At 47.6% G+C, this 22,155-nt stretch overlaps 1 protein-coding gene across 1 annotated transcript in view; it reads right to left on the reverse strand.

Annotated features, from left to right (window-relative positions):
• The window catches only part of DAPK1 (death associated protein kinase 1), a 232,822-nt gene that overhangs the window by 18,547 nt on the left and 192,120 nt on the right, over nt 1-22,155 (reverse strand). The window contains exon 19 of the mRNA XM_004714598.2: nt 8,372-8,594. Within this exon, the coding sequence (XP_004714655.1) occupies nt 8,372-8,594 (223 nt within the window). The remainder of the gene's footprint in view (nt 1-8,371; nt 8,595-22,155) is intronic.

The following is a 22,155-nucleotide window of genomic DNA, read 5'->3' on the forward strand; positions in this document are numbered from 1 at the left end:
AAAATGTTTCCATGAAGGGAATCACAGATTTGACAACTGTATTAAGTATAATGGAGAGTACTTTGAAGGTGATAGGTTGTTTTGCCAGAAAAATTAAATACATAGCGTTGGGGACAGGGAAGGGGAAAAATTCCATTTTGGGGGGTACCTCCTTGTATATGAATGTCCCTAGATTTGTTTCTCTAGTCAACCCGACCTAACATAGCAATCATAATAACTGTTACATCTTCGTTAATGTATTTTGGCAAATAAAAAAGTGATTTTATATAAACAAAATACCATGTACATGATAAATGTAGCAATTGTAAGGGTCTTGGCCACACAGCACAGCGTGGGTGCCCTGCATTATGGAACTAAAGCCTCCATCACATGGCTGTCAGTTTGTCATCCTGTGGTGGCAGGTGTGTTGCCGGAAGGCATATTAGTGGAATTTCAAATGCCGGCAAGTCACTCAAATATACCGGTTTCAGCAGAGCTTCCAGCCTGTGACAGCAGACTGAGCCACTGCAGAGGAACTAGCTGCCGAAACCTTATGCACATGACTGCGGAAGAATGGCCTTCTCAAAGTACAGTCAGCCACAATAATGTGGCTGGATGCCGGCCTGTGGCGTACAGCCTTCATTTGCTGCTGGGTACAACTCAAAATGAGAAGAAACAGTTGCAAAAAGCTACTAATAATTGGAACGTGGAATGTACCAAGTATGAATGAAGGTAGATGGGAAGTGATAAAAAGTGAAATGGGATGCATACAGATCAACATCTTCAGCACTAGTGAGCTGAAAAGAACTGGTATCGGTCCTTTTTGAATCAGAAAATCATCTGATTACCTATGCTGGGAATAACACAAGATGAATGGTGTGACATTTATTGTCAATAAAAATATTTCAAGGTCTATCTTGAAGTACAATGATGTCTGTGATATGATTAAACCTATATGCATACTAGGAAATCCAATGAACATAACTATCAGTCAAATTGATGCTCCAACCACTAAAGCCAGTGATGAAGAATTTGAAGAATTCTACCAATGAAGAGTCTGAAGAGTATGAAATTGATTAAATAGGTGCATTGATAATTATTGGTGATTGGAATGCAAAAGTTGGAAACAATGAAGGAAGTATAGAAGTTGGAATGTATGGTCTTGGTGATAGAAATGAAACTGGAGATTGAATGATAGAATTTTGCAAGACCAACAACTGTTTTGCAAGACCAACAACACAAATGGCAACTATACAGATGAACTATGCCAGCAACTATACTGATGACATCCGTAGGAAGAGACAATAGAGACACCCAATCCAACTACAACCAGGCCAGGGCTGACTGTGCAACAGACCACCAGTTGCTCCTATTGAAGTGTAGGTTGAAACTGAAGACAATTAAAACTCATGAGGGTCCAAATAATGACTTTGAACATATCCCACCTGAATTTTGAGAACATCTCAAGAACAGATTTGCTGCATTGAGCACTAATGACTGAAGATCTGATGAGCTGTGGGATGACGTTAAGATGATCATTCTGTAAAATCTTTACCTAATTCGCAATAAAAGATTACACAAATTAAAAAAAAAAAAGAAAAAGATGATCATTCATGAGGAAAGCAAACGGTCATTGGAAATACAAGAAAGAAAGAAAAGATCAAGATGCAGATCAGAAGAGACTGAAATTTGCTCTTAATTATAGAGCAGCTAAGGCGAATGTAATAAATGATGGTCAAAGAGCTGAACAAAATTTCCAAGGGTGGCTTGAGCAGCCATAGTCAAATATCATAACGAAGCGCACAAAGATTATAGAATTAGAAAACCAAAAAGGAAGAGCACACTCAATGTATCTTAAACTGAAAGGGACCAAGAAAAAATTCAAGCCTTCAGTTCCCATATTGAAAGATTCTATGTCCACTTCGTTATAATATTTGACTTTGGCTACTCAAGCCACACTTGGAAATTTTGGAGGTGGGGGAAAGGAAGTGGTGTTAACAAATCCAGGGAGAAGAGAACAACAAATGATCCAAAATCAGTGGCGAGGAGGGGGAAAAGGCCTGGTAGGGCTTGTCCAAGGGTAATGTAACTGACAGGAATTACTTAAACCTAAATGAAGGCTGAGCATAATAGTGGGACAAGAGGAAAGTAAAAGGAAATAGAGAAAAGAGCTAGGAGGCAAAGGGCATTTATAGAGGTCTAAATACAGGCATGTACATGTGTAAACATACATGATGATGGGGAAATAAATCTATGTGCATATATTTATAGGTTTAGTATTAAGGTAGCAGAAGGACATTGGGGCTCCACTCAAGTACTCCCTCAATGCAAGAACACTTTGTTCTATTAAACTGGCATTCTGTCATGCTCACTTTCCTGACATGATTGCTGAAGACAAATGGGTGCATAAGCAAATGTGGTGAAGAAAGCTGATGGTGCCTGGCTATCAAAAGATAGAGCATGATGGGGTCTTAAAGGCTTGAAGGTAAATAAGTGGCCATCTAGCTGAGAAGCACCAAAGCTCACGTGGAAGAAGCACACCAGCCTGTGTGATCACGAGGTGTCGAAGGGATCAGGTATCAGGCATCAAAGATTAAAAATTCAGATCATTGTGAATGAGGGGGAGTGCAGAGTGGAGACCCAAAGCCCATCTGTAGGCAACTGGACATCCCCTTACGGAAGGGTCATGGGGAGAGACCCGGCAGTCAGGGTGCAGTGTAGCAATGATGAAACACAAAACTTTCCTCTAGTTCTTAAATGCTTCCTCTTCCCCCACTATCATGATCCCAATTCTACTTTACAAATCTGGCTAGACAAGAGGATGTACACTGGTAGAGATAGGAAATGGAAACACAGGGAATCCAGGACAGATAAACCCTTCAGGACCAGTGGTGAGAGTTGTGATATGGGGGGTAGAGGGAGGGGGTTGGGGTGAGGTAGAAAGAGGGAACCAATTGCAAGGATCTACATATAACTCCCTCCCTGGGGGATGGACAACAGAAAAGTGGGTGAAGGGAGATGTCGGACAGCATAGGACATGACAAGATAAAAATAATTTATAAATTATCAAGGGTTCATGAGGGAGCGGGGCAGGGAGGGAGGGGAAAAATGAGTAGCTGATACCAAGGGCTCAAGTAGAAAGCCAATGTTTTGAGAATGATGAGAGCAACAAATTTACAAATGTGCTTGACACAATGGATGTATGTATGGATTTTGGCAAGCGTTGCATGAGCCCCCAATAAAATGATTTAAAAAAAACACAAGAAAATATTGAGTGATGCAGGAAGCATCAAAAGAAGATAGAATATACGGAGTCATTGTACCAAAAAGAAGTAGTCGATATTCCACCATTTCAGGAGGTAGTGAAAGAATCAGTTTAAGCTGCACTGGAAGCATTAGCCAAAAGCAAGGCTCTAGGAATGGATGGAATACCAATGGAAATGTTTCAACAAGCTGATGAAGCACTAGAAGCACTCACTCATCTATGCCAAGAAATTTGGAAGACAGCTACTTGGCCAATTGGACTGGAAGAGATCCGTATTTATACTCATTCCAAAGAAAGGTGATCCAACAGAATGCTCAAATTATAGAACATTATCATTGACTATAAAAGCAAATTTTTCTGAAGATTATGCTGCGCATTGACAGGGAGCTGCCAGAGATTCAGGTCGGATTCAAAATAGGATGTGGAACAAGGGCTATCATTGCTAACATCAGACATATCTTGGCTGAACGCAGAATATCTCAGGAAGATGTCTACTTGTGTCTTATTGACTATGCCAAGGCATTCGACTGTGTGGATCATAACAGACTATGCAAAGCACATAATCAGAGAAACTGATTTATATGCAAAAGAATGTGGCATCAGGATTGGAAGAAAGCTTATTAACAACCTGGGATATGTGGATGACACAACCGTACTGGCTGAAAGTGAGGAGGGCTTGAAGCACTTGCTAATGACGATCAGGGATTGCAGCCTTCAGACGAGATTATGACTCAATGTAAAGAAGACTCAAATCTTCACACCTGGACCAATAGGTAACATCATGATAAACGGATAAAAAACTGAAGCTTCCAAGGGCTTTGTCTTACTTGGATCCATAATCAATGTTCATGGAAGCTGCATGAAGAGATCAAAGGACACATTGCATTTGCTAAATTTGTTGCACAAGACCTCTTTAAAGTATTGCAAAGTGAGGGAGGATGTTACTTTGAGGCCTTGGCCCAAGCCATGGCAGTTTCCATTGCCTCATGTGCATGTGCACGTTGGACCCTGAATAAGGAAGACCGTAGAAGAATGGGTGCATTTGGATTGTGGTGCTGGTGCAGCATATTGAGAGTCCCGGGGACTGCCAACAGAACCAACAGACCTGTCTTGGAAGCAGTACAGCTAGAATGTTTCTTAGAAGCGAGTGTGGTGAGACTTCGCCTTATGTACTTTGGACACGCTGTCCGGAGGGACAGTCCCTGGAGAAGGACACCATGCTTGATAAAATGGAGGGCCAGCGCCAAAGAAGGCCCTCAGCAAGCCACATGTAGGCTGCAATAATGAGCTTCATCATAAGGACAACTGTGGGGATAGTGCAAGAGCGGACAGTATTTCGCTCTGTTGTACACAGGGTTCCTATGAGTCAGGACTGACTCCACGGCACCTGACAACAACAACTGAGAGCCTGTAATGTCTTGTTGTCCACCTGCCTCTCCTTAAAGATCTCATGGTTTGGGAGGACAGCAACTGGCCTGTTGTAATGGGGTGAATTGTGCCTGCCTCACCTGTGCTCTGGAATCCTAAGTCAGTGTACCCACTGATGTCATCCTCCTTGAAAATATGAATTTTTTCTTATGCTAATTATAAGAGTACACCTGAGGAGGGTAGATTCTAAATCTAATCATTTCTGTGCAACAAAAAGAGCAGAGTAGACCTAGAAACACCTAGGGAGAAGAGGAAGACAGACATGGAGGCAAGATTCATCCACAAGAATTGCTGTAGCTACTAGAACTTGAAGTAGACTAGGAAGCCTTCCTTCTAGAGCCACACACTGGATTCAAACTTCCAGCCTTTTAATCCCTGAGAGCACCTACGTGTGGTATTTGCATGATAGCAGTAGAGGGAGACTGAGATGGCCGTGGTGGGAGCGCAATAAGCATCAGGTGAATGAATGAATACAGGCAGGGGAATACCCAAGGAGCTGACTACACTACACCGCGCCTTTGTCCACAATTAGTCCTGGCAGGCACTTCACAAAGGAAGGGTCTTTTCACTTGGGCTGTCTTTAAATTGGTTATCCCAACACCCTTATCCAAGCCTGGAGTCAGAGTGGGAAACAGAGGAGAAACCTGGACCACAAGAGCAGGAAGAGGTGAACGGAGAAGAGAGAGGACAATGAGCTATGAGCTTATATACATCAAAAGAGACCCTGGTGGCCCTTGACTCCAAGCTGAAGGTTGGCAGTTGGAACCTACTCAGGGGCCCCAAGAGAGAAACCCCTTGTGATCTGTTCCCCACAAGATCACTGCCTAGAAAACCCTCTGGGCAGTCCTACTGTGTCACATGTGGTCACTATGAATCACAATGACTTGAAGGCACTCGACACAACACATGCATGTGTGCGTACACATTCTGATTGTAGAGAACTTGGCCAGTACAGAACTGGGAAGAAGAAAGCAAAATGGTTCAATTCTCAATGTCAACGTGACAGTACTTTGCTGCATTTCTCTGCAGACCATGATTCCAAGCCTGATAAAAGCTGTGGGAGCTACACATGAGTTAAAAGGTGAGAACAAGTCTCCATCCCCAGGTGAATGGACACTCAACATGTGGTGTAGACGTGCAATGGAACGTTCTTTGGCCATGGAAAGAAATGAAGTTCTGATCTGTGACATTTCATCATACTGAAGCATAGACGTTCGACTCTCACTGACAAGTGGTGTGTGACCCCGCACATGCAAACCAAACTCCCAGCCGTGGAGCCCATGCTGGCTCATAGCAATGCCCCTGTGTGTTTCCAACACTGTCGCTGTTGATGGCAAGGGAAGGGCCAGTCTTTCTCCTGCAGAACTGCTGCTGGTTTTGAACTGCTGACCAGGTGGATCACAGCCCAGGGTGCACCTACACCACCAGGGCTCCTTATGTAAAATACCTAGAAAAGGCAAATCCACTCAGACAAAAGAAACTAAAGGGCGTGGGGAATGGAAGCTATTGCTGAGGGTAGTGAGCTTCTGTGTCCTTTGGAAATGCAAAATGGTGATGGGTGTGCAACATGGTGTCACATCTGGTACCTTTGAAATAGTTAAAATGACAACATACATATCACCACAATCAAATAAGAGAGCACATTTTCCGGTTTCCCTGAACCAGGAAGCCTGCCCGTCAGGATGGCCATCTGTCAGGACAAGCACTGCTCCGTGTCATGGTGGTTTGTGCCCGGAGGACAGCGTGTGCTAAAGCGACAGTCGCTAATGCCTGCACCTCCGCGGCGGTCTGGGCTTGCATTCTGGATTACTACAGGAAACAATGAAATCATAGACAGAAACCTAGTGTGTGCCCTCCTGGTAAAGAGTGGCAGGTTGGTGGCGAATCCACTTTTGCACCACGTTGGAAAGATCCTAGGGTGCCAGGTGCTGCAGGGGTTAAAGTGCTCAGTTGCTCACCCCAAGGTCAGCAGCTGGAACCCACCAAGCTGTTCTGGGGGAGGGAGATATGGCCGCCTGCTCGATGGGAAACCCGTGCAGGAGAGCTACTCTGCCCGAGAGGGTCGCGCCAAGTCCAAATTGACCGGGCGATGGTGCCTTGGGAAGATTCTTCCTCCGTATCCTCCTCTCTGATGAGGAGACAGCTATCTCTGTAAGCCCTGCATAGTCATCCCTCACGACACTGGCCACTTTGCTCCTACCGTAAAACCGCAACTCAACAGCTAGGACACTCAGCAACTGTGAGCCCGAGTGACATAAGGATAGCCGGAAGCAAGTCCACTCCCCACAGGCAGAGGAGTGGGCTCAGTGGCCAGACTCACCTGTAGGAGCCCAAGGCTGCCAGGCCAGTGTGAGCCCAGGACCCTCCATTGAACCACTCAGAAGACAGGCTTTTTTGACCTTTGAGCAAGTCATTTCACACCCCGGGGCACCGAGGCCTTGTCAAACAGGAATAACATGATGTGCCCACCTTCAACCCTGCTCTGATAAAGGGGGTGCTCAAGGGTCCTAGACAAGACCACCTAGTGCTGTGAGCAGGAGGCCACCTCTCCCAAGGACACGAGAGACATCGTCCTGCCTGCCCAGCCTCCAGGACAGTTTTCCCCAAGAGGGTGAGATTCCTAATGGCACAAAGACTCCCTGCTACCTATAGGGGAGATATGATCTCATGTAGGCATCTCTCCATGGGACAGAAAGAGGAGATAAAGGAGTGTCAGGAGCCTTGTCCAGGGAGAGACAGGGGCCAACCACTGCTGGTGCCACAGGGAGATGCTGCTGTCAAGAACCAACACTCCCTTCCCTGGGGGACACACTCTTGGGAGGCCTTCCCTTGGGATCTACAAAAAGCAGTGGCCTGCTCGATCCATCTCCTTGGTGAACACGAGGGCCGAGCCAAAGCAGGTCTTTGGCTTATATTTAAGCTTGGCCTTTCCAAAGTCCTTGGGTGGTGCAAATGTTTTTTGTGCCACACATACACACCACACACACCATTCACATTGTAGATGTAAACGACACACACACACACACACACACACACACTCCTGTACATTCCCTTCCACAAGCAGAAAGGACCTGTTGGGCTTGCCCTCTCTGTCCTTTTCCAGTTCGGAACAGAGCCCGCCCCTCCCTCCTTCACTCCCACGGTGTTCAGACTGGAGTGACCTTAGGTGGATTACAATGACTAGTGTGATTATAATATTCCCAATAATGAGTACACGCTGCTTCCACAGCAGGAGAGCTGCCTCCTTCTAGGGGTGACACCAGGAATTACCAGAGGGGATGGGCTTCATCATTCAGCCAGGAAGACTGAATGTGTAACCTACTTTGCAGCCTCAAGTGGGGCCAAAATTATAGTCCAGTGAGGGACAGGAGTGCTGCGGGAACAGTGGCGCATCCCGAGGGTCATCAATACCTGTGTTAGATCAAGTACTTTCTATCTTCAAGGGCAAAGGCCTGCAGTGAAAAGGTGATACAAGGCTCTTGGGGCACTTTTGCACCTGCAGGGAGACTGCAATCACTGGTCCACGGAGACAGGAGACGCAGGGCTAGTAGCTGGCCTGGACACTCCTGAAAGCTGCCCCGGCCACAGGAGCAGGGCAGCCCTGGGCCAAGAACCAAAGCAAACACCAGCCTGCCTAGGCCCTGACAGGAGACAGCAAAGCACATGTTGCCGGAGCCCAGGGGCCGCCCTGTGTCCTACCTGCAGGCTTGGAAGCCAGGGGCGATGGCGGGAAGCGGGTGGAGCTGGTGGAGGAGAGCCGGGGCCGCCGCCTGCGAAAGAAGCTCCTGAGCAGCCCGCACTTGAGGGATTCCACCAGGGTGGTTTTGCCAGAACCCGCGTGGCCAAACAGCTTGAGTTTGATTCTCGGCTGGAGGGTCTGCGTGGGCCGGAGCTGCTGGATGAAGAGGGCCCGGTGCGTGTCCTGGAGATGGGGGGGAAACATGGCCGGTTGGTTATGGAATGGGTGGTGCAAATGGGTCACACCCTCGGCTGCTAAGTGAAAGGGGGAGGCTTGGGTCCCCCCACTTTTTCTTTGGAAGAAAGGCCTGGAGATCGACTTCCTAAAACTCAGCCCCTGAAACTCTCAGTGAGCAGACGGGTCGCCATGAATCAGACTTGACGAGAGCTGCTGCTGCTGCTGGTGGCAAACCAAGACGGTGATCGCCGATTCTCCTTGGCATCCCGCCTCCCCTGCACCCCGCCCCCTCTGACATTTTTACCTGCATGACACAGTTTGTTCTGTCTCCAGCACATTAAAGAAATAACCTAAAATGCACCATTTTGAAGTGCACAAGTCAACCGCAATATTAACCTTCACCGTGCTGCATCATTCTCGTCACAACCAAGTCCCAAAGCTTTTCCGCCACCCCAAACACACAGTCTGTAACCTGTAAGCAATCAGCCCAGGCCCCCTCAGCCTCTGGCAACCACAATCTGCGTCCTGTCTCTAGGGATTTGCCTACAGTCCCCAGTCACAATGAACTGGAAGGCGCAATTCCTGGGAGCCGCTCAGTGTAGACAACAAATAGGACCAGCTCTGTTTGAACAGCAAGGGCCACCTGTGCAGGTGGGTCCTGGTCACGCAGGGCACTGCAGCGGAGAGAAGGGCGGCCACTGGAAGGCACAAAGGTACCTGCTCAGGATGTGGCTGAGGATGCGATCACCTTTTCCTGGTCTTTCTTGGGCCGGGGGGAGGAGGGACGAAGAGAAGTGGGAATGTCCCTACAGGTTCACTTCCCAGTCATTCCTTTCTTTGTGAGCATGTGGTGCCGCAGCACCTCGCAGCGCTCAACACAGTGCTCTCAGAAACGTCCTGCCACCCGTCGTTCCGAGTCATCGCAACCGAGGGGACAGGATAGAGCCCCTGTGGGCTTCAAGACCATCATTCTTTATGGGGGTAGAACGCTGCCTCTTTCTCCTGAGTAGCTGGTGGTTTTGAACTGCTACCTTTTGGTGAGTAGGTTACTCAGCAAGTAATCTACTACACCACCACACCCACAGTCTTGGTGATAGGGATAGATGAACAATTTCACGTGAAACAAAACATACATGCTTTTTACAAGCTAGGCTTGCAAGTGGATCTGTGAACCACAGAGACTGCTTCTCCCACGTGTACAGCTGGGGGAGGGGTGGGGTTGCCCCACCAGGCTGAGTCCCAATGAGCTCCTGGAGTTGTGTAGTTGTGTGTGTGCAGCCTGATGCCCCTCATTTTCAGTTCTCCTCAGGACGATACCCTCTGTTTTCGCCTGTTAGCTTCCACATGCCCAACTGTCCCTGGTCGGTCACACAAGTTTCCCTTCCAGCCGGATCTGGCCCTCTTCCTCTCTGCTCCTGCCTTGGCCCATGGAAGGGACTCCCCAAGAAGGGAGACACAGATAGGCCCTGATTTACAACCAGTTCTGGTCCTGATGAGCCACACTTAAGCCCATCATTTTTCCCCTACTCTTCCTACACCTTATCGTTCGTAGTCATTGGTACAACATACAGTGTTGTTTAAATGTAGTGTTTCCAACCCATGGAGACAAATGAAGATGAGATTTATGGAGACTCTGAGAAAAAAGGCACTCATAAGGAAAACTTTTTTTTTTCAATGAGGTATTTGACTTTGAAACAGAAGCCAGGCATGAGTCAGGGACTCTGTGCAGCCAAGGTTGTGATAGGCAGCACTAGACAGGACTGCCTCGGTGGGCCAGCCCCCCAAGTTCCCGCCTTTGCCCCCTTCCCATCACTCCGTTAGTGGGACAGATGTATGTTTCCCTACGCCAACAAGGCTCTGGCTTGTCCAGACTCCAGCTTCCTTGGAGACTAGGTCCGCCCCGGACATGTTGGCTGCTCGACAAGTTGCTGTTGTCATTGGCTGTTCCACAGTCGACCCAACTCATGGTGACTCATACACTCAGGGGCTGGCTCACTGGGGGCCACAGGGGCTTCGCTGGCTGACGTGTGGAAGTCAATGGCCCCGCCTTTCTTCAGAGTCCCAGAGTGGGGAAGCTCTGTGAGATCAGCACAGTGGCGTCAGACAAGCCTCGCGGAGAGATACGTGGGGGCTTTGCTGAACTCACTGGCCAAAATCAAACCTGGGTCTGCTGCAGGAAGGGTGATCATTCTACCAGGGAACGGCCCGGCCTCTGCTCCGTAACGGGTGTTGTGGAAATGACTGGACTCTATGGGGACCCACGCAGGAAGCCCTTCAGAGGAAAGAGCCTGCCTGCCCGCACCTGTCTGCGCTCAGACCTCACCAGCCCATTTCTTCCAGCACCAAATCCTGGAATCCTACTAATGTCTCTGAGCTGAGTCGTTTTTGTGTCATGGCCTGAGCTGTTATAAAACTCGAGTTCATTCCTTGGCATTTGGCTTCAAAACCAGGACTTTAATAGAGCCCATACTTAATTGTTTGCTGATGTCAGCCCCAGTTGAGGCTAGGCTGGTGCCGAATGGCCTGGCCACCCTGGCCTACCCAGGTTCCACACAGAGGTGTGGGGATAACGGTCTTCAGGGACAGACATCACATGAACTGATGAGAACACTGTCCCTGAAGCAGTGGGCATTCTCTGTACACAGGAGAAACAGCCCCAGCAACCACACCACACACAGACATGGACTCGGAAGAGCTGCTGCAGGAAGAGAGGACTGCGAATCCTCTCACAACAGTGGCGGGCTCCAGTTAATGTCCATGGGAGAAAATGTAGATAGAGAGAGAGAAGAAACACAAGCCACCATTCTAGAATTCAGGAATGCCTTGAAGGAACATGCTGACAAAATGAATAAAAAGTTAGAGATAGCACAGCTTGCAACAGAAGTACAAAAAGCAAACACCAAAATATCAGAACGGGAAAACAGTGTGGAAGAACAACACAGCAGGAGAGAAACATTGGAATCAGGGATCTTTACGACACAATTCTCCAGAACAAAACACAAGGAGACCAGGTCATAAAAATGACAAAAAGAAGTTGAAGATAACCTAAGAATACTATGGGGCGCCATCCAAAGGAAAAACATACTCCCAATAAATGTCCCAGATGAGAAAGCAGATGTAGTAACTACTGAGAAAATAGTCAATGAAATCTTAAGGGAATGGGCAGGGAATTAAGAGCAAGCCTAGGCCCACAGGGTTGGAGGGCCCAGGTACAGGGCTAATGGGGGAGTGGGTGGTGGTGGTGGTTCTGAGTGACCCTTTCCCTACTAAAAAAAAAAAAGAAATCTTAAGGGAGAACTTCCCTAACACGTCAGAAAATAAAATAACTATGCAGGAAGTCCATATAACTCCAAACAGAACTGACCCTGAAAGGAAGTCGCCTCAGCATATAATAATCGAGCTTTCTAATATTCAAGAAAAGGAAGAGATCAGGATAAGTGCAGATTTTTCTACGGAAACCATTCAGGAAAGAAGGCAATGGAATGATATGTTCCAAATTCTTAAAGAAAAAAAAATCCCAATCAATCCCTCAAATATGAGGGAGAAAATTATGCCTCAAACATGAGTGGGGGCGGGGAGGGAGGGGGAAAATGAGGAGCTCATGCCAGGGGCTTACGTGGAGAGCAAATGTTTTGAGAATGATGAGGGTAGCGAATGTACATATGTGCTTTATACAATTGATGTGTGTATGGATTGTGATAAGAGTTGTATGAGCCCCCAATAAAATGATAAACAAATAAAATAATTATGAGGGAGAAATAAAAACATTTACAGATAAGGAATTTATAAAAACATGACTACCTTTACAAAAAATATTAAAAGGAATTCTATGGATGGAAAATCTATAGCAACAATAGGCAACAACCTAAAAATATTAGAAAAGCAAATTTTCTGGAGAAAATATCCTATTTAAGCGATATTCAAAGTGAAATGGAACTAAACGAACAAAAACGAGGAATCAGACAACATTCCTCTGTGAAGACAAAAATGAACAAATATACAAGAGCAGAGGGAACAGAGCAGAAAAGCAATACTCGAATGGAGAAGCTATCGAGAAAATGTTATGGTTAGCAAACAAGTCTTATAAAAATAAACGTTTAATAACACCATTGTTATAAGGAAAAACAAAGGGGGGGGTAGTTTGTACACCCATAAAGAAGACTGGTGACTCCATGGAGGAAGGGACGGGGCGGAGTGGGGCGAGGGGAGGGCGTGGTTATGGGTGAGGGGGCGGGGCGGGAGGCGGGATGAAGGGGAGGAGAACTACAGTAATGGGGGGTTTCAGAGGAGCTGGGCGTTGGGTTCATTTCTTTGGAGGAGCTGGGTAAACAGATAAAGTATGCTTCTTTCTTTCCTTTAAAACAAAACCCCAAACCCTACAGATTCCTTGTCCCTCAAACCCAAATAGTTGGTTAAGTGGCTTAAACAAAAAAGGAGGAAAACGAAAACTGAAATAGACTCGGAGTCTTTAGTAACAAACAAGTTCATCTCAAACAAACAATTGAATTTAGCACTTATGTGTGTTTCACAGATAACACCCAAGGGTTTTATTTTGCTTCAGAGGTGGGACATGGTTCAGATATCCTGAGTTTTCCAAGACTGTACATGTTGGGTAAATGGGGAAAATAATACATTTTGGAAGATTTTTTTCTTTGTTTTAGATCTCATGAAAGATGCTTTCCCCGCTTCTGGACACCGCACCCCCTCAGCTTGCGGAATTGCAGCTGCCAGTGTCCGTCCCTGGAATGCCGTGTGTGCCGTGGCCGGGTGGTGGCTGAGGGCAAGCCTTAGGCCCATGCATTTACAGCAGGAAGTACATACTGTTTTAGCTCATTTTCCCATCTCTCTGTCCTGGGACCCCTACAGCACCCTACTGATCTCTGCAGGGATTTATGATCCACCCTTGATTTTGGGAGCGTTGGGGCTGCACGGGTCGGAAGCCACAGCTCCAGACAGTGTTTCATCAGACAGGAGGTGGTTTTCATTATGCTAACTTCTTTAACCTCAAATCTCAACAGGTTCAGGTTGACACACTTCAGGGGGAGGGAGGTCCTGGGCTCAGTCAGCATGAAAGCTGAAGGATTCTATTCTGACAGGCACTTGGGAGAAGAGGGATGCTGGGGTTCTCCCCAGCGCCGGGTATGGCTGCGCACGTGCCCATATTGCTTAGGCTGACACAGACACACTGAGTCAGACCGACCTTTCACCCCCCCTAAAACCAGGCAGCCTAGTCTCCACCCATCGTAAACTGGACTCACCCCATCCTGACAGGCAGTCCCGTTTCATTATGGATATCTATCTCACTGAGTAGATGATACAAGTTGTCTGCCTGTTTGGCCATCTGCAGCGGGCTGATTTACCCAGAACTCCTTCAGATGGGTCAGAGTCTGCTCCACCTGAGATGAGCAGAGGCTGCCAGGCTGCTTCCAGCTTAAGTTTCACTTGAACCACTTCTGATAAGGAAACTTTGCCGTTGGTTCGTGCTCCTGCCTGTCTGGTTCATGCTGTGTCAGTTTTGACACGGAGCTTTGGCAAAAGCATCTGTCACAGCGGCGGCACACCTGTCCCACTTCAACTTCAACCTGTTTGCTATGGGACTTGGAGAAGCAAAACACCACCAGATTGGATTTTCTTTTTACCCATTGTCACCATGCCATCCCTGTGCATCAGAGCAGAACTGTGCTCCAGGAGGCTCTGGGTGGACCACCCACTACGGAAGTTCCTGAATTCTCTCTCCCGAGTCATGAAGGGGGTTGCAAAGCAGGGCTTTCTACTCCTGTGAAGAGTTATAGCCTGGGAAACTCACAGGGCCAGTTCTACCCTGCCTTATCTTAGCCGAAATCCACTCCAAGGTAGTGGTGAGCTTTCACTATTCACCACTAGATGGTGCAGTTGGGACGATGAATGGGGCAAGGGACAACCCTCCTAGTGGTAGGCAGCTCCAGGATTGCTCTTAACACTACAGGGTTTTTGAGAGATGGGGTAGCTATTGGGGAGGAAGGCTCTGAGCTGCTCTATGTACTGTATAGCCTACATTCACCGGAAGTAACCCTGGTCACTGTGTGGTGAGGAGCTCAGGGCTAGCTGGACGTGCAGCCAGTATGCCTGTGCAGAGAGGCGTGGAGGGCAGACTTGGGACTATGGCGTTCCTGAAGCTGTGGCCCATGCCCTGCCTGGAGCTTGGGCAGACGTCCACAGGGGTGTGGAGGGTGCAAAGAGGGAATGAGCCCACTGCAGGGCAAAGCAGCAGCCACAGGCTGAAGAGTGGGAATGCCAAATGCAAAGTCTGCCGTCCAGGTAGTCAGAGAGTGGCGGCAAGGAAGCAGCTTCTATTTTCATTTGATAATGTGAGCATGAATATATTTGTCTGCTAGCTTTAATCAGACATCTTAAATGTTGACTGTGGACCTCCATTTGTGTTCTTACCCAAGGTTCACTGAGGTCAGAGTGCCAAGACCACCCCAGCCAGACCACACCTTACTGGGCTTCCAAGATTGCCCCTTTGGTGCCTCTGCTCCTCAACCTGACCCTGACAAGCCAACCTCTCCCTGAGGAAAATTTCTAAAACCTAAGCCAGATCTTATAACTCCCTGCTTAACACACTTGGACCATATCATATCTCCTCTAAGCCCGTGAAAGTTGGGCTACCCCTGACTGCATGGCATACTGCTCTCTCCTAGACCACCCCACTCACCAGGCCAGACCACTCTCCCAGGGTCTGCTTCACCGACAAACACCTTCCTGCAGTCCTACCACTGGCTAGCTCCTCCTGATGTTGTCAGGGTTCAGCTTAAGTGTTATCCTCAAAGAGGCCCTTCCATTAGGAAGGTGTGCCCCCCATTAACACTCCACTCTGTCCCTGGTCCTTGCACCCTACTTGAAGCCCATGGACAGCAAACTTCTTTTCTGATGCTCTATACCACTCTTGCACGCGGCGATGGGACCGCTGAGGGTTCAATGGGGGAAATGGTTGGGTGGCAAACCTTATAGTCCAAATCCACCAACTGCTCTGAGGGGGAAAGATGAGGCTCTCTGATCTTGTAAAGATGTACAGTCTTGGAAATCCTATAAACATAGAGGGTCGCTGTGAGTCAGAATTGACTTGATGGCAGTGGGTTCGGGTTTTCTTTTTCCTTTTTAACTTTATGGATCGTGAAACCACCCACAAAATCAAAACCACTCACTGCCGTTGAGACGATGCTGACCCACAGTGACTCTATAAGACCTATAGAACTACTTCTTTTTCTTTTAAAGCAGCCACAGACGAGAGGAAATGGGCATGGTGGAGCTTCAATAAAATTTTATTTATGAAAATAGGTAGCAGGCCAGATTTGGCCCTCAGACCGGTTTACCACCCCCAATTTACACTCAGAAACACCAACTCCCTGTTATCCAGTCGGTTCCGACTCACAGCAATCCCTATAGGGCAGGGTGGAACTGGCTCTGTGGGTTTTTGAGACTGTAACTTTTGATGGGCCTCATCCTTCTCCTATGGAGCGGCTGGTGATTTTGAACTACCAACCTGATCGTTAACAGCTCAATAGCGTCACCATCAGGGTATCTTCTAATTTACCCTAGCTGACACTTTTCTTCTTTGTGTATGGTCTGGATCTTGCCACTTTTGTTTACTTTCGTCTCTCCCTGCCATCCCCGTGCCTCCAATCACTCTCGTCATATAGGAAGACTCCCAGGAAGATGTGTGCAGGCACACAAGATGACTCTGGTTTTATTCCTGGAAGACTAACCTCCATTGCTTCCTGTGACACTTAGGTTTGTGGATGAATGAGTGAACAAAAGCATTTGGTAACCTCATTGTGCTTGGGAGCCCTGATGAATCTCTGCGTCTCGACTGCTCTCGTCCAGCTTGTTGATTTCTTTTTCCCTGGTGACACCAGGAAAGGACACCTGCTGTGACAAGGGAGGGCTGTCCACAATCCGGGAAAGCCGGGTACCAGCAGCCAGCGGAAGGTGCTATGGCTGCCACACGAGGCAGGCGCAGGGGTGGGAGCGCCGCTCTTCAGGATGCAGATGCAGTCAGTTTATTTGCGGTGAATCTTTCATTCCGGGCAGACTCCCAACTCGGTCCGATTCTTCAGAATATTCCTGGAACACACTTCTTCCATTGCCTAGGCTATGGGAAAGCTACCTCGTTTTAACATTGGCTTTGGAAAAATGTGATTAGAAAAGCAAACAAAATAAACTAACTCCCCAAGCATAGTTTCCTTTGGAAACTCAGATCTTAAATTTGGAAACTCAGGTTTTAAACTCAGATTTTTAAACTCCCCAAGCATAATTTCCCTTGGAAACTCAGACAAGGGGTTTGCAGCATCAAAACTAGTCAAGATGGAGTCTGAGGCAAAAGCTACTTGGCCCCTCCCCACACCTGCCCTAACAAGAACCATTTTCTTTCCCTCTGAAAAGGACGGTCAGTCTGCCCACGAACGGCAACTCTCGGGCATATTTGAAGGGCTGAACAGGGCTTTGTTTTAGCGGTGGCAGTCAGCACCATACCCCAACCAAACTCACTGCCGTTTGAGCTGATTCTGACTCACGGTGACCCCCAGAGGGCAGGATTGCCCCTGGGTGTCTCAGACTGGAACTGTTTATGGGAGTAGACAGCCCAGCCCTATTCCTGAGGAGCGGCCGGTGGGAACCCAGGAGACCTTGAGGTTAGCAACCTGATGTGTAGCCACTACACCACTGGGGCTCCAGCAGTGAGCATGGCGTCGGGGAAAGCAGCAGCCTCTTTTGAACCTATGACTCAGGGTAGAGCTCTGGGGCCTCCCAGAAACCCCTGTCCTGCCACAGCACTTGAGCACCGGTCAACCAGCTCTCCAGAAAAACAGAAACAAAACAGGTGTGTGGTATTTTCCAATACCTGTGGTGGAAAGAGTTCCACTATGGCTAATGTCTCGGATGACACCACTGCTCCCAAGGCACTTACATTGCGTGACGTCAGCTCAGTCTCACCCATTGTCATCCTCCCAGGAGCTCTGGGCTCTGTCTCAGCCAACCTCCCCGTGCTCCGCACTATGGAAGCTGACGAAGTCTCGTAAGTGCACTGGCTGAAAGGTCCTCTTTCCCCTGAACTAACCTCGCTTTGCTGTGCTGCTGTCTTCCACAGGTGCAGGCACACAAGATGACACTGGTTTTATTCCTGGAAGACTAACCTCCATTGCTTCCTGTGACACTTAGGTTTGTGTCACCTTGGCTGGGCCAGAATCCTCAGTGGTTTGACAGGTAAGGCCCTGTATACCCAGAGATGTAACTTTGTGTGGCAGTCATCTAATCCAGTGTCAATTTAAGGATTAAGAGTGTAGGGGTGGAGTCTAGGCTCTCAATCTGGAGATAGCCAATGAGACTTCTGTGTGGGCAGGGCCTTCTGAGAATTCTGGGAAATCTGGAACTTCCTCCTTGGAGGCAGAAGACACTTTTTTCTCTCTGCCACTCTCTGGGAGACACTGCAGAAGACAAGTCACATGGATGCAACCAGACTCGGAAGCCAGAGAAGCCACAGAGAGACCCCTGCTGGTGCTGAGATGCTTACAATGCCACTGGACCCAAAGACTTTCTATCCACTGGCTGTGATTGTCCTGCATTTGGTTGCATTGCATGTGTTTCGTGAGTCTGAAGAGGATTTTATCAATTGGTATTGGACATATGGGCTAATATCAGACTTATGGCCTTGGACTGGACTGGGTTGGAATGTTTTCTCAAAGTTCAGTTCCTCTTGGACATAAACCTCTCCCTTATAAACATATGCATGTTTATGAATTTGTTTCTCTAGTCTCCCCAGACTAACTCACTTTGTAATCCATGTAATCACCTCCCAAATGGGACCTGTTTTAAGCAGTCAATGGTTTGTAAGATGACTATGGTGGAGTGCAACTCTGCTACCGCCCTAATGAAACTCAAAGGACGTTTCCTCAGGGTGTGACCTACTTCCTGTATAAGTGGACACTGTAGCAAAGCCATCATCAGCCTGCCATCTACCTGCCATCCTTGGATACATCTGCCTCTCCACTCAGGAGCCTGACCTGCTAACCTTCGATCCACCTGCCTCTGGAGCCACTGACTCATGATCTTCCTGCTAATGTTGGGTTCATCAACCCCCCAAAGTTAAACAAATTCAAGAGGAGCCTCAAGCTTAACATCTGACCCTTGGACTTGGAATTTGCGTAGACTTGAACTAGACTTGCCTGCCACAAATATGGGAGCCATTTCCTTGGTATAAGTATCATATTTATATATATCTCAGTGGTTTTGTTTCTCTAGAGAACCCAGCCTACGGGACTTCTCTAAGGAAACAATATTTTAAAATATGTTCTTAGGAAGTTCTTAGCAACCAGGGCTTTGAAGGAACTCACTGCCACATGACCCTCTGCTGAGACTTTGCTTTGCCACCCCTGATATGCTGGACTGATAACTATGTTTTAGCAAGCTCCTAGGTGAGGCTCATGTATCACTCACAACAAATTCAAACTCGTTGTCTTCAAAGTGATTCTGATGCACAATGGCCCTCTAAGAAGGGGAAAATCTGTGATGGTTAAAGGACTGTGGGAAACAGTATGGCACTTCCTTTAAAACCCGGAATTAAAACAGCATAAGAATCTGTGAAGCAGCTGGCAAGACGGAGGAATTTTCAGAATGTTTGCCAGGGAGGAGGTGGGAAAGGAGGACAGGAGAGAGGAGCACTAAATAGTTAGTGGATAGGTATGAATTTGGGCGAAGGAAAAGGCATTGCACACCATGGGGGAAGTCAGCAGCACACTACCGGACAAAAGAGGCAAGAACGAAGTGCCTTACTGTAAATTCTAGAACAGACAATCCTGCAACAGCAGTAATGGCAAACAATAACTTGTGAACGAACACAGAGTTGATATGTATGCTAAATAGTAATGAGAGGTCATACAGGAGCATACCCACATGGAGATATAGGTGTAGCTGTGGACATTTCTGCCTAACTACTTGTAAGTGCGACATATGTATAAGAGCACATCGAGACAGTTGTAGAAACATCCTAGATACAACCCTATACTTATACAGGAATGAGGCTTGAAGGCTGAGGACCATCATCTTGAGGGGCACCTAGGTCAACAGGCATAACAGAGTTCATAAAGACAACTCTCTACATCCTAGCTTGGTGAAGAACACGTGGGGTCTTAAACACTTGTGGGTGGCCATCTAAGATCCAACTGTTGGTCTCTTCCCATCGGAGCAAAGGAGAAAGACGTAGTCAGTGCAGCCACAGCTTCCTCTGCCATGAAACAGGAGCTAGCTGGTGCTCAGCTACAACTGCCAGCAAGTCCTCTGAGTAGGGCCAAATAGAAGATTCTGGGTGAAAAATGTCAACCAAAGTGAAAACTCATTTAGAAAGACCAGACTAATAGGTCTGATGGAGTCTGGAAGGGCCCTGGAGAAGGTTGCCCTAAGACAACCTTCCAACTTGGACCCGAAGCCACTCCTAGAGGGCACCTTTTGGTCAAATATAGACCTGGCCTATACCATAGGAGAAAGCAATGTACTGCTTCAAACAATAAATTATAAGAGATCAAAAAGGCAACATCTCTCCACAAGCAAAGATAAGAAGGTGGAAAGGGGCAGGGGAACGAGATAAATGGAAACAGGAAACCCAAGGAGGAAATGGAGTGCTTACCCATGATGTTGAAATGACCAGTGTGTGGGGAGGAGATTATTGAGCAGAAGACTAATTTGCTGTGTAAATTTTCACCTGAAATACAATACACATCTTGGGGCAAGAGTGGGTGGGGAATACTCGCAGATCTGCTTTAAAAGATAGTTTCTAAATGTTTTGAAACTGATTGTAGTAGCAATTGTACAACTATGTTTTATCATTTGATTTATGGAATGTTATGTTATCTGCAAGAGCTCTCAATAAAATGATTTAAAAAATGAAAAATCAAAGATAGCTTCTGACTGCATAGATCCAGGGTGGAATGGCAAATTCTTTTCTGCTGTGTAACCAATTTGGAAACCAAATGAAGTAATTTACAGCTAACACCTACAGCTGTCACAAATGCAAGCGCTCTCCTCTAAATGCTTGGGGGTCTGTGTGCAGGGGGGCTCATCCTGGGGGTGGCACCACCTGTATCTGAGAGGTGTCTGGACCCGAGAGGAGGTGTTGTTTGGTTTTCACAGTGCACAAGGGAGAGGATGCTATGACCTTGGATGCTGAACAAGAGAGAGGGCAGAAAGCTCACTCACCCATGTGATTGCAGTCGCCTGGTACAAGACACTAAAAACTACTGAGGGGAAGTGGCATTGAAAGGAAGCAGGTGATGGTGCAGAGGTAGAATTCTCACCTCTCCTGTGAGAGACCTGGCCAAGTACCTCAGACACAGCCATCACCCATCTGCCTTGGTATTGTTCTGATGTTGAGCAGGTCCCAATGGCACTTCCTGATGAGGATGGACTAAGAGGGGCAAGGTGGGTGATCCACTTCCCAAACTCTGTCAAGGGAAATCCTATGCATGGACCACAACAGCCAGATGCCGAGGGCCAGGGAAGCATTGTGCATGGTGCTGTCATGGGCCAGGCATCAAGCCCCCATCACTGCCAATGGCCGTGAGCCATCTCTTCCACCACAGGGTCAGAGTCAGATTTGAAACAGATGCATCTCGGCTTTCTCTGCAAGTACTGTTTTCTCCAGGGATGCAACCGTGACATCCCCATCATTTTCAATAACTAGATCCCAGTACCGGGTGTCCCTAAGTGTCTCACAGTTATTTACATTGGGGACTTGTACTCAGAAATAGACAGAATGAGATTAGAACCGCTGGGCAGACAATCTCTCCCATTTTGGAAAACCCAAGAAGCTAAAGTTTAGAGAGTTGTGAGAAAAAGAAAAAGGCTCATTGAACTTGGGTTCTAGAAGATGACACTGCAGGGAGCTGGGCAGTCGGACGGCTCAGCTGCGCAAGGTCGTGGTGATGTAGAGCATCACATGGATGCAGCGAAGCAGGACCCTTCTGCTCTGATCTGGAAGGCACTACCCTCGGGACTCATAGGGAACCTGTACCAAAGAAGCCCCCGTACCCCTTGCCAGAGCACTGAAAGCATGGGTTTGTCATTTTTAGCTCTGAAGCAAATGGTTATGAATGATTCTCCAGGGTCCCTTGCCAGAGCCACCACTGGTGACGGCCTAATAATTGCTCCTGGGGACTCCAGCCCAGGAAAGGCAACACAGAGACACAGCATGTTTTCCTGACACTCGGGGGTGGTCTGCTGGATAATCACAGAGCAGTACACACCTGGTAATGTCTGCAAGGACTGTTCAGAGGATGCCATTCCCACCAACCAATCCAACTCTCAAGGTCATCAGATTAGGTAGTACTATTCTCATGCCATCCACCAAAGCAGGAGGTAGAACAGAGCCATTTAAGAGTTCAACTAGAAAGTTCCCAACTAGAAGGCGACTATGGTAGTTACATAATTTCATGTCAACTTGAAGATATGCAAAAGTGTAGGGGTGATGTTTCACCTGACAGTCAGGTCACAGCCTGATGGTGCCTCCTTGAGGACATGGCTTTCTCATACGGAGGGCCCT

This window comes from Echinops telfairi, unplaced genomic scaffold (genome assembly GCF_000313985.2).
Source record: "Echinops telfairi isolate 266 unplaced genomic scaffold, ASM31398v2 ScPeMD7_27;HRSCAF=92, whole genome shotgun sequence".
NCBI lineage: Eukaryota > Metazoa > Chordata > Mammalia > Afrosoricida > Tenrecidae > Echinops > Echinops telfairi.